Below are 12,880 nucleotides of genomic sequence, written 5' to 3'. Positions count from 1 at the left end.
GTAGATGGTTCGATCTCTCATTTGTCAAACTTAAGATTAATTCAATTTTTAAACGCCTAGTTTATCTAACTTCAAGATGAAAATGAATAGAACCAATTATGTTCATTCAAAATTTCCGTATCGATTCATCCTTTGACATTTTTTAAAAAACTTATCTTAAACCTTGACTAGTGAAGAAATTCAATATTATTCTTTAAAAAAAGAAGAAAATTAAACAATCCACACAGCGTTAGTTTGCAACTAGCAATAAACCTTGTGTATACTTAAAATTTGACAAAGTAAATTGTAAATGTATAAATATATTCACACTGCAAACATTGTTAAAAAGTTCTCTAAAATCAATGCAAAAATTTTTGTTGTATTCAATCGATCAAAAACTTTTTCAATCATTCTTCTGTTTAAAATTTTAATTTATCCTGTCTTTTTGTCATTCAGACCCTTTATTCATCCTGTCAATAATTCATCCTTTCTGTCAATTATTCATTCATTCAGCTTTTTAAGACACTACAATTTTTTCAGAAATTTCACTATTCTATATTTCTATACCACTGTTTTTTCGACATTTGTCAATACTTTTTTTTTTAAATTCAGGAATTAAAAGTTTGATTGATTTATAATTAATCTTGGAAATATTTGCCTTTTTCGTCAATTAAAAAATTATTGTGATATAATGAACAAAACAAACTAATTTTAAATGTTCAAATTGTACCTTTTTTGGTTTTGTAAAAATTAAAGTTTATGCACAAATATTTAATCTTGTTATTTTGATACTATAAATTCACTGTAATACCCTAACACGGTTAGAATCTCTTATTTACAAATGTAATGAATTAATATCAAAGAGTGACTAGTTTATGTTTATTGAGAATTTATTGTAAAATTATGAATCTATATTTTCGTGAGTGTATATTATGTATATTGATCAATAAAGTATTTGTTAAGTAAACTAAAATTCTCTTAATATTTGTTAAACTTATAATATTAGGTCTTCTAAGAAAGATATAATTCTTAACCCTATTCTTGCTGGGGGGGGGGCAATTTGACCCCCCCCCCTGTAGTTTTTTTAACATAACTCAAAAATTATTGGTCTGAGGCTGTTGAAATTTTCTGACTTTTCTTACATACCCAAAGCCCTCCCTTTAGGCCTAAAACCGGGCTTTAATACTAACTGCCTGAGTCCTCAGGTACACTGCCTGAATGACTGCTTTTGCCTGTAACAAATTAAATCTTTGTTTTAACCCACTATTTTGATAAAATTTAGCTTTTTGGAAAGCCTATGAAATAAGGAAACCGCTTGCACAAGTTTTGCGGAAAAAAATTGCTAATTTTTTGCAAACAACCTGTCAAAGGAAATTTGCACATTTTCAGTTTTTCTTGGTTAAAAATCAGGTTATTTAAAATTTTGCAAAATTTTTTGCATATTTGAAATGGCATGGTCAAGGGCTTTTTAAAATTTTTTGGACAAATATTTTTTTTTGCAAACATTTTTACTATATAACTGGATTTTCCGATAAAAAACTCAATTTTTGCAAATTTGCAAATTTATTTGCAGATTCTAAAAGTAGAGCACAAGAGCTTTCTAATGATGTATCATTTGTCATATTTTGACATAAAACATGGGATTTAGAGGGGGGTCAAATTGACCCCCTCCCCCAGCAAATCCTGGTTTTCAAGTACCCCAGCAGGGATAGGGTTAATTTGTCATAATTTTAAGTGACATTCTATTTCGAGAGGGACATGCCTGATTTACAACGGTACCCTTGAAACCTTGCCCTGGTGAATAAAGTGCAATATAAAATCGTTGAAAAGTTTTAATTCTGATAATTTTTCCAACGCTTCAGAGCTAAAAATGCGATATCCACTTATAGAAATATAGAAAGTTATCACAGAAAATGGTTATACATTCATACTGTTAAGACTAAGCTTTTCAGGGTGAAACGTTTATTGAGATAAAACTTTACACACGGACGATCACTGAAGATCACATGAAATTACCTTTTCAGGCCCTTTAATTTAAATTTAATGAATAAAAAAGGATGAATACTTGTCTAAGGAACTCAAATCTAGAAAAAAATAGGTTAGCTAACAAAGTTCACAAACAAAGAAACAACTTTACATAGAACTATGCATGTCAAAACATAGACTGAATAACTTTCTACAGTCGTCTTTGAAGTCTCATCCTTAAATAATCACAAGGTAAATCAGTAAACTCGGGCTAGTTAATAATCACAAGGTAAAGCAGTAAACTCGGGATAGTAAATAATCCCAAGGTACTGCAGTAAACTCGGGTTAGTAAATAATCACAAGGTACAGGAGTAAACTCGGGCTACTAAATAATCACAAGGTACTGCAGTAAACTCTCGGGCTAGTAAATAATAACAAGGTACTGCAGTAAACTCGGGCTAGTAAATAATGCCAAGGTACTGCAGTAAACTCGACTAGTAAATAAGGTCCTGCAGTAAACTCGGCTAGTAAATAATCACAAGGTATCGCAGTAAACTCGGCTAGTAAATAATCACAAGGTAAAGCAGTAAACTCGGGTTAGTAAATAATCACAAGGTATTGCAGTAAACTCGGTTAGTAAATAATCACAATGTACTGCAGTAAACTCGGCTAGTAAATAATCACAAGGTAAAGCAGTAAACTCGGCTAGTAAATAATCACAAGGTAAAGCAGTAAACTCGGGCTAGTAAATAATCACAAGGTACTGCAGTAAACTCGGGTTAGTAAATAATCACAAGGTAAAGCAGTAAACTCGGGTTAGTAAATAATCACAAGGTACTGCAGTAAACTCGGGTTAGTAAATAATCACAAGGTACTGCAGTAAACTCGGGCTAGTAAATAATCACAAGGTACTGCATTAAACTCGGTTAGTAAATAATCACAAGGTACTGCAGTAAACTCGGCTAGTAAATAATCACAAGGTATTGCAGTAAGCTCTGCTAGTAAATAATCACAAGGTAAAGCAGTAAACTCTGCTAGTAAATAATCACAAGGTACTGCAGTAAACTCAGACTTGGAAATAATCACAAAATACTGCAGTAAACTCGGGCTAGTAAATAATCACAAGGTAAAGCAGTAAAATCGGCTTGTAGATAATCACAAGGTACTGCAGTAAACTCTGCTAGTAAATAATCACAAGGTACTGCAGTAAACTCGGACTAGGAAATAATCACAAGGTAAAGCAGTAAACTCGGCTAGTAAATAATCACAAGGTAAAGCAGTAAACTCGGCTAGGCAATAATCACAAGGTACTGCAGTAAACTCGGGCTAGTAAATAATCACAAGGTAAAGCAGTAAACTCGGCTAGTAAATAATCACAAGGTAAAGCAGTAAACTCGGCTAGTAAATAAGGTCCTGCAGTAAACTCGGCTAGTAAATAATCACAAGGTACTGCAGTAAACTCGGCTAGTAAACAATCACAAGGTACTGCAGTAAACTCGGCTAGTAAATAATTACAAGGTACTGCAGTAAACTCGGCTAGTAAATAATCACAAGGTATTGCAGTAAACTCGGCAGGTAAATAATTACAAGGTACTGCAGTAAACTTGGCTAGTAAATAATGACAAGGTACTGCATTAAACTCGGCTAGTAAATAATCACAAGGTACTGCAGTAAACTCGGCTAGTAAATAATGACAAGGTACTGCAGTAAACTCGGCTAGTAAATAAGGTCCTGCAGTAAACTCGGCTAGTAAATAATTACAAGGTACTGCAGTAAGCTCGGCTAGTAAATAATGACAAGGTACTGCAGTAAACTCGGCTAGTAAATAAGGTCCTGCAGTAAACTCGGCTAGTAAATAAGGTCCTGCAGTAAACTCGGCTAGTAAATAATCACAAGGTACTGCAATAAACTCGGCTAGTAAATAATCACAAGGTACTAGAGAAAAATGGTGCTAATAAATAGTCACAAATCCCAAGGTAACTGCAGAAAAATCGGGCTATAGCAAAAGTCGCAAGGTACTGCGAGCGGGGGAAGGCAGGCAGCCGTAAGCCACAACATTTTCCCCTTTCATGGCACATATTAGTTTTTTGTCTTCAAACAGCCATGAGCCACAGGATTTGAATCTTCCGGCAATTATTACGTTATGAAATGGTAAAGGAATTGAGGTTTTGCCACAAACTCAAATCATTGCAATCTGATGGTGCAAATCTTTGATATTTCAAACTTAGATTATTTTATCTATAAGTATTAATAGTTTAAAATACCAAAGGTCTACGACATTGGGTTAAAAAGATATAGTGATAAGAAAATCAGAGTTTGTGGCAAAAACTCCATTCCTTTAGTGCATTGAAATTGTGATTTTTAAAAATCCAGCGAGCGCTACGTAATGCAAAAGATATTATGAAGATCTATTTATTTTCGTTTTAAATTGAAAAAATGACGATTCCTTATAATGTAAACTGCAAACTTATTTTTCCACAAAAATAAATTCAATCTTTCTTCTAAAATGGCTTATTTTTAAAACATTATGAACTATATAAAATAAGACAACGTTCAATGGGAGCCCATAAACGATTACAATTTGCACTATTTAACGCGAAAATTTCAAAATTGATTTTTTTTTGGTGGAAATCTGTAACGCTCAGGTAATGGCGGTTATTATTGTGATTTTTTCATCTTTTCTTAATCTTTAGACTATACCACAAACAACTTGTCTCGGTGCCCACAATGCGTAAAATGATGTAAATTTTTTTTGTAAAATATAAATCAGTTAATCAACGGCTTATGCAGAAATAAATTTATGGGGGGGGGGCAAACTATGTTCGAAGCGCAAAATTTTTGCCTGTATGGGTCGGGCAAGATTTGAACCGTAATTTCAAAACATTCTGCTTATTGACTGCTTCTATATAGATACAGTCAAATTACCTTGCAAGAACTACTTTACAACTCTCCTTCAAACAAAACTAGCAGAAAAAAACACAATTTAATTTTTTTAATGCTCTTCACTACTCAGTTTCAGATTTGTCAAGTGTGAGCTCTGAGTGTTATGTGGGAGCTACGACCCCATCCTTCAGATTTAGGGGGTGGGAGTACTTTCCCCTTACCCCCTCCTGTATACGCTCTTTGGAGCAGTTTATCAACTGGACCAGAGAGGGAACCCCCGGACGTCATGAACCTACGCAAAACATCAAAATGTGCCTGTGTATTATTGGAGGTTTTAAGTTTAAATTAAAGATTTTTCACAAAGTTTCGACATGGCGGCATAAGAGGTTTCTCAAAGATAAGTATTTTTCAATTAACATAAATAGTGCCTAATTATGACTATTAAAGTTGTATATAAAACTTCAAATTTTTTCTAATAAATCTCCTGTAATACACTGGCACATTTTGATGTATCGCTCATGCGTATTTCTGCTTGTCTGCATAGCGTCTGTGGGTTCCCTTCCTCCCTGAACACACAATATATTTTTCTTTAATCAACGTCTAAAATTTCTAAAAGATCATCTTTCGCGAAGTACGTCGAGGGAGGGAACCCTCGAACGCAGTGAGCCTCCGCTATTTAGACACGAGCCTCCCAGAGTTACTAGGCAGACCAAGCCTCAGCTTTGAAGAATGAGCATACGCATCAAAATGTGACTGTAATGCAAGGTTTTTCTTTTAAACTTGTGTTTTACATAATTTTTTTTATAAATTTAGACATAGTGGCATGAGGCTTCTCTGAGATGAAAAGTATCTTATTTAGTGCCTAATTAAGACTAATTAATGTTTTATTTGTGATATCTTTCTTTGCAGTTTCCTATGCCACTACATCAACAGAAATTGTTAAGTTATCACTCATAGTGACCAAGAACTAAAAAACAAACAATATGCGGTACAAGGAGAAAGAATGGCGAGAGGCTTGGCGAAGTCACTTAGGCTGAGAGTCTGTTTCGCGGGGTCTGGACGTGTTTCTGCAAATCTAGAGGCTCAGAATTTGTTAATATTTAAAAACCAGTTTCAGCATATGGACACGTTCCACATTTGGCGAGTCATAAATAATAATTAAATTACTCTCGAAAATGTGCCACAGAAACGCAATTTTAGATTTGCCAAAAAAAATTTCTTCAGAACGTGGCTGTATATTTAAAAATCGCACTTTTTACTCGGCGGAATGTCTTACTAATATCCAAACTTATTCTTCATTTTGAACTGTTTTTTCTTTTTAACAACTTTCTGTGCATGAACGGAAGCGGATCATGAAGACCTCTTTTAATATTGATCATTCCACGATCAAATAGTTAAGCTAGTTAATGACCAAATTAAGAAATAATTCTCATCAAATATTCAGACCGAATACAACACTCTAAAACACAGATAAAAAATCAATGTTAGTTGTTATCACTTATTTATTAACCCTGTCGGTAACAAAATATAATAGTTACTTAAACATGGGAATAACCAATTAAATTGCTCGATTTGCACCAGCATTAATTCAGATTTGGGCAACAGAATAGGGCTATCCGACGAAATTCTTTCCGATGGAAATAAACATATTTTTTAAAGTGTGAAAAAATTATGTAAACGAAATAATCGCCACAGGGTTTGATGTGGAGTTGGTCGGTCGTTCCAACATCGCACAGTACTTGTTGCCCCAACACTTCATCTCACTTCTTCTTCTGAGCCTGAAGAACATATTTAGATTAGATAAGAGCATATATTCCAGCCTTCTGCAAATTTGCAAGTTAAAATTGCTTGCATTCTTTCGAGTTACTGAAAACTCTTCTAGATACCTTAGATTTTACCCATTTTAGATACAAGATTAAAGAAATTGTGAATTTAACGTTCGAAAATAATAATGCTGAACAAGTCTACACAGAATGAAGAAATTTTCTATACGACCACACATCAGTTTGCATTTTTGTGGTCATTCAAAAAAATTCAACCAGAATAATCGAAAGGAATTCAATCAAATTTTAAATGCCCACTAAAGATATCAAGATATAAAGGAATTGTGAACGTTTCCAGCTCAGACAAAAGTAAATATCAAAGTTATTACCTTGGCAGCAGACTTGGTGGCCGAACCAGCTACATCCTTAGGGGTAGTAGCCTTGATGACACCGACAGCGACGGTCTAGGAAATACATATTTACATTTTTGTTTACTTTATTCCGAGTTTATGGATGACATTTTAGTTTCAGTGTTGTGGGATAATTGTGCATCAGTTTTCAGACCCGAAAGATTTACCATCATAAAAAAAATTAAAGAAATTAATAAAAATATTATATACCTGTCTCATGTCTCTGACAGCAAAACGTCCAAGAGGAGGGAAGTCAGAGAAGGCTTCGACGCACATGGGTTTGCTGGGAACGAGCCTGACGATCGCGGCATCTCCGGACTTGATGAACTTAGGGTTGTCCTCAGTGGACTTACCTTAAAGGATAAAGATTAGCACATCACAAAACGCAAAACCTTAGTTAAACTGAAAGAACAAGTACAATTATAATGCTTACCAGTACGCCTGTCAACCTTCTCCTTGATCTCGGCGAACTTGCAAGCAATGTGAGCGGTATGACAATCCAAGACTGGAGAATATCCGTTCGAGATCTGTCCAGGGTGGTTCAGAACAATAACCTGTAGAATACATTTGTTAATGAAACGTATCACAGTTCAGAGTTTAAATATTCTAAAGAACTAATCAAAAACAGATTGTTCATAAGATCATACCTGAGCAGTAAAGTCCTGGACTCCAGTAGCTGGGCGGTTCTTGGAGTCAGATGCAACGTTTCCTCTCTTAATATCCTTGACAGAGACGTTCTTGACATTGAATCCAACATTGTCTCCGGGGGTGGCCTCAGGGAGAGACTCGTGGTGCATCTCAACGGACTTGACCTCAGTGGAGAGCTGTCCGGGAGCAAAGGTGACGACCATGCCGGGCTTGATGATTCCAGTCTCGACTCTGCCGACTGGGACTGTTCCAATACCTCCAATTTTGTACACATCCTGGAGGGGAAGTCTGAGGGGCTTGTCAGTGGGTCTGGTGGGGGGAATGATGGCATCGAAGGCCTCCAGAAGAGTGGTTCCGCTGGCCTTACCCTCCTTCCTCTCAATATTCCATCCCTTGTACCAGGACATGTTGGGGCTGGTTGCCAACATGTTGTCTCCGTGCCATCCAGAGATGGGAACGAAGGGAACGGCAGCTGGGTTATATCCAACCTTCTTGATAAATCCAGACACCTCCTTCTGAATCTCCTCAAACCTGGCCTGACTGTATGGGGGCTCGGTGGAGTCCATCTTGTTTACTCCAACGATCAGCTGCTTTACTCCAAGAGTGTAGGCCAGAAGAGCATGCTCTCTAGTCTGTCCGTTCTTAGAAATACCAGCCTCAAACTCTCCAGTTCCTGCAGATACAAATATTTCAAGCACTTGTTTAGTGGGAATAAATAATCTTTCGAGATAAATAGCTAGAAACATGTCATACATGTCATTCATAATATCAGACTTAATAGATTATAATCTTACCGGAAGCGATGATAAGGACACCGCAATCGGCCTGAGAAGTTCCAGTGATCATGTTCTTGATGAAATCCCTGTGTCCTGGAGCATCAATGATGGTGACGTAGTACTTAGGGGTCTCGAACTTCCAGAGAGCGATATCAATGGTAATTCCACGCTCACGTTCGGCCTTCAGTTTGTCAAGAACCCATGCGTACTTGAAGGATCCCTTACCCATCTAGATAAAAAATGATTAACATAGTTTACGCAACTAAAATGAAATTAAAAAGCATAATTTTTTAGGGATGTTAAGTGAAAAATTGGCCAAGAAGTTTCCTTCGTAAAATCTGAAGTGCATTATCGTACCTCCTGGGCTTCCTTCTCGAACTTCTCGATGGTTCTCTTGTCAATACCTCCGCACTGGTAGATCATGTGACCAGTGGTGGTAGACTTGCCTGAGTCGACGTGACCAATGACGACAATGTTGATATGAGTCTTTTCCTTTCCCATATTGGCTGGTTAGTTCTTCTGAAATAAACAAATCCTTTAGCACAGATATTAAGAGTTACCGTAAGGACAGTTTACAAGAGCATCGTAGAATCACAATATTCCGGCAGGAGCAAGTAGAAATAGAAGTTTAAACCATCTTTCTGAGAAGCTCGTTGATCTTATCCTCTCTGTTACCGAAATCACCACCTTAAATATTTCAGTTAAATAAAGGTATTAAAAAATACAAATATATGGAAGAAAGCGGTTTCAGTGGAGTTAGGGGTTAAGTCGCATTATTTGTCTAAGACAAGAGGTGCCAGAAGTATGTATTCATCATGTTAGAAAACCTGATTAATAAAGTATTAATTACCTTCAACAAAATGGTTGACTTTCTTTCTCCATCCACCGGTGGGAGTGTTAAGCTTGAAGGGCCACAAAAAGTTGCTGGCATACTTGAAATTTGGTCCAACAGTTGCGATCTCGTGGATAACATCTTCGACACAGATCATACCGTACTTGCCAAGAGTATTCTCAACAATCTCGTTGGAGGTCAAAGGAGTTCTCTTACCCTCAACCTAAACAAGAGACAAAATTATTGCATACTAACAGAAATGTTTAGTCCCGCAGGGTGGGAGAGGGGAAACCATGATTTGTACAATTAACTGTAATAAAATAAATTAGGCGGGGAAACAAAAGAATCTTCCCCTTTGACCAGAAAGAAAAATAAATAAGCGCTCTGCGCAACCATAAAAAATGACCGGGGGAAAAGTTCTGTAAGGGGGGTGGGACGCGAAAAAAAATTTAATAATTATTTGTTACGAACGTTTCCGGACCAAATACAAATGGAAAAGTACTCAGTAGGATATTGAAAGTATTAATCTTAGCCGCGTGCAATATGTTAGACTGTACCAACAGTTAACTTGACGTGAGCAGCTGATGTTTAATATGCAAATGTTGAAAAATACCCAGGTTCAACAATTTAGTGGGAGGGAGTTTTAGAAACGAATATTAACCCGGAAATTCCTTATTATATTCGCTGTATTTACATAAAAATTTACATGTGAGAGAAGTTAAAACCAACACTAAATAAAACTGAGCCGAGATATCGCAATCGATTAATTTGATTAATTCGATCATAAGAAAGTTAAGCGAGTCTTATAACCAATATTCCAAAACCATTAAAAAAATGTTTTGAGGGGGGGAATTTCTTCGTCATTATAGTTCACTTCAACTTTTCAATTTTAATAAATTAATAAATTTATTTTTTATTATTTCAGGGTTCGACAAGGTTTCTCCAAAAAAAAGTGTGTTTTGTCTACTATACTAACAATCATTGTTTTGTAGTAATAAGTACAAAACCCATAGATGGAGGGGGTAGGGATGGGGGGTCGTAAATGAAACATTTCTCAAAAATGCCGTGTTTAACTCAAAATTAAGCATAATATCCGAAAATATGCTCATCCCATTTCCAAAGATTTTAATTGTGCGTTAACCAACAAAAATGTACTATGTCCTTTACAAAATAAAATTTGAAATCTTTTTTCTTGTCAGTTTTAAAAAACCTCGATTCGATCATTGAAAATATGTAATTTTTTCTGTTCTGTCATATAAAAGGAAAAGTAAAGTTGTAATTTGAATTTCACAAAAAATCGTTGAAAAAGAAACGGGCAGCACATTTTGGCACATTAAATCCACGGCATTTCGGAGATCCCCTCCATTTTCCCACGGCATTTTAGGAAAAAAAATGTTAAGATAGACGACCCCCCCCCATTTATGAATTGTACCTATATACAAATGTTAAGAATCTATGTTCAAAAAAGTGTTTTCTAGGACAGACCCAAGTGATGTTTGTATATATGTTACTAAAGAAATTCAATACCTTAGCGAATCCTCTCTTGTAGACCAATTCCCGGATAGACTTCAGGTTGGGTGTCCCCCATGCAACATAGGGTTCTTAACATATTATACAATTAATTTTTGCAAGTTTCAGTATGTTTACTTTCTTCAAGAATTAAAATTTGTTTCAAGTGAAGTGTATCTAGAAGGTATGGAATCCCGCTAGACATAGCGAACACTGAAGTATAATCTAACAGCATGAACGCCAAGTATTAGATTGAAAACTAATCCTGGAGCTGATGCTGTAAAGACAGGATTTTAACAAAGAATAAACTTCCTTGTGAAGACAATAGCATAAGGAAATCGACAACGGTTTAAAGAGAAGTCAGAAAATATCTATCCACAACGCTTAAAATAAGGTGAAAGATTTATAAAGTTAATAAACTTGTCCAATAAATTTTATGAATTAACCTGTCTACTGTTGAGAAGTGAGTGGATAAGAGGTAGTGAAGGGAATCCAGGTTTCCTCATCCACAGTTAACAATCACCACGTGGTCCAACCACGTGACTCATGCAACAAATTTCAAGCTGCGCATGCGGACATGCGACAGCTCAATGCTAGCTCGGACTTAAGTCCTCGCCAGATAAATGGCCACTTACCGCAGATCCTCAACATGTTAATAGTGGCCTTGTTCAGCTTGATGAAGACACCGTTGTTGATCTGCCTCAATCTGAAGAGCTGGAGAACCTTGCGGACCTTGGGGGCGACCTGGTTGATACCACGGATACGCATGCAGAAGGCAAGCTTTGGCTCAGAAGGAACATGGAAGTTTCCCTCCTTCTTAGCTTCTCTCTTCAACCTAGACATTATATATTGCAGATATTGAAGACCAGTGGTTATCTAACAGTGGCAAATAAAAAATGTAAAATCTAAATGTAGCAAGTTTAAATATTGAAAACAAAATAATATTTGGTTTCAACTGTAGGAATTGCATTTAATTTTAGACATTTTCAGATCAATGAACTATAAGAGTGCAATGTTCCTAGGATGTCCTGTAAAACTTTATTTTAGCACTCTTGCCCGTTAATATATCTTTTCAGCAAGTGTGAATACCTGAGCTGGTCAAGCTCCTGAGTTCTGTACTCCTTGGCATACTTCTCAGCCCTTTTGAAGGCCTCAACCCTCTTGGCCTGAAATAATAATAGATTTAGACATACTTGATAATTACAGATATTAGATATTTTAATCAATAAAAATATTCAAGACCAGTTCTAGAGATTAGACTTAAGTATAAGTACAAGAGCAATAATAGCGATTACCGCTCTTTTAAACTAGTAAAGCTATTATTTAGGACTGTAGGTTTCTTAAGACGCTAATTCTGTTTAATTCGGGGTAGGCTTTGTCTAGTTAAGAACAGCTGACGCAGTTTTAGTCGCCCTAACTGACAGGTTTTATTTTAGTTTAAGAAATTTCCTCATATGCCAGTATTAACACTTCTAAAGAATGAGTTAAATGATCTAATCATGAAGCCACCCAACAAAGACAATACTTAAAGAAAGGGAGAAAGGGCAAATAGGGCAAATTGTCTGATTAAAAGATTTTAAACTTGCGTCATAACATACCTTCTTAGTGATCTTGGACTTTAGGGCCTCCTTGGCTCTGAGTGCCCTGCTTTCTGCCTGCCTCTTCCTCTTCTTCAGAATAGTCTCGGGGACTGCGGGAAGCTTCTTGTCTGGCATTTTGCTGAAAAACAGGAAAAATAAATCTATGCCTCAACTGTGGCTCCGGGCATGGTTCGGATAATATCCGAATCTCCAGGATCGGTGATGGAGAGGGTACACACTCTGAAGTACTTTCCACAGGCGGTTCCCAGCTCGTTGTTATCGCCGACATAATGATGGACGCCGGTCTAGGAAGGGTTTGATTCAAACTACTTCTGCAGAACTATCACATTCAAACACACAATAATGAGAAATAAATAAAATAAAAGTAGCCAAGCTGAAATAAATGTTGCAAGTATAAATAAAAATATTTGGTTTCAATTTCTAATTTAAATATTTTCAGATCAGCGAAATGAGTACGTCTAAATGAAGATAAAGGACGTTCCTATGTCTGTTCTCCAAAGGATTTTTGTACCCC

The 12,880-nt window shown here is 36.2% G+C and overlaps 3 protein-coding genes across 3 annotated transcripts in view; all 3 read right to left on the bottom strand.

Moving 5' to 3' along the window:
• Positions 1-6,311: 6,311 nt before the first annotated feature.
• Positions 6,312-8,949, bottom strand: LOC111697261 (elongation factor 1-alpha). Its single transcript, XM_023467190.1, has 7 exons — positions 8,782-8,949; positions 8,443-8,653; positions 7,648-8,321; positions 7,434-7,554; positions 7,211-7,353; positions 6,980-7,054; positions 6,312-6,605 (listed from the first exon to the last, which is right to left on the bottom strand). Exons 1-7 carry the CDS (start codon positions 8,923-8,925, stop codon positions 6,588-6,590), a joined length of 1,386 nt encoding a protein of 461 aa, XP_023322958.1. The 5' UTR covers positions 8,926-8,949; the 3' UTR covers positions 6,312-6,587.
• Positions 8,942-12,509, bottom strand: LOC111697263 (60S ribosomal protein L7-like). Its single transcript, XM_023467192.1, has 6 exons — positions 12,364-12,509; positions 11,855-11,931; positions 11,401-11,600; positions 10,784-10,857; positions 9,275-9,479; positions 8,942-9,111 (listed from the first exon to the last, which is right to left on the bottom strand). The coding sequence occupies exons 1-6, from the start codon at positions 12,478-12,480 to the stop codon at positions 9,053-9,055; spliced, it is 732 nt and encodes a 243-aa protein (XP_023322960.1). The 5' UTR covers positions 12,481-12,509; the 3' UTR covers positions 8,942-9,052.
• Positions 12,485-12,880, bottom strand: part of LOC111697264 (60S ribosomal protein L30-like) — a 1,038-nt gene continuing 642 nt past the window's right edge. The window contains exon 2 of the mRNA XM_023467193.1: positions 12,485-12,650. Within this exon, the coding sequence (XP_023322961.1) occupies positions 12,507-12,650 (144 nt within the window). The 3' untranslated portion in view covers positions 12,485-12,506. The remainder of the gene's footprint in view (positions 12,651-12,880) is intronic.

The sequence above is a fragment of the Eurytemora carolleeae genome, unplaced genomic scaffold (genome assembly GCF_000591075.1).
Source record: "Eurytemora carolleeae unplaced genomic scaffold, Eaff_2.0 scaffold48, whole genome shotgun sequence".
In the NCBI taxonomy this organism is placed as follows: domain Eukaryota; kingdom Metazoa; phylum Arthropoda; class Copepoda; order Calanoida; family Temoridae; genus Eurytemora; species Eurytemora carolleeae.
This window is presented reverse-complemented; position numbering and strand designations above follow the sequence as displayed.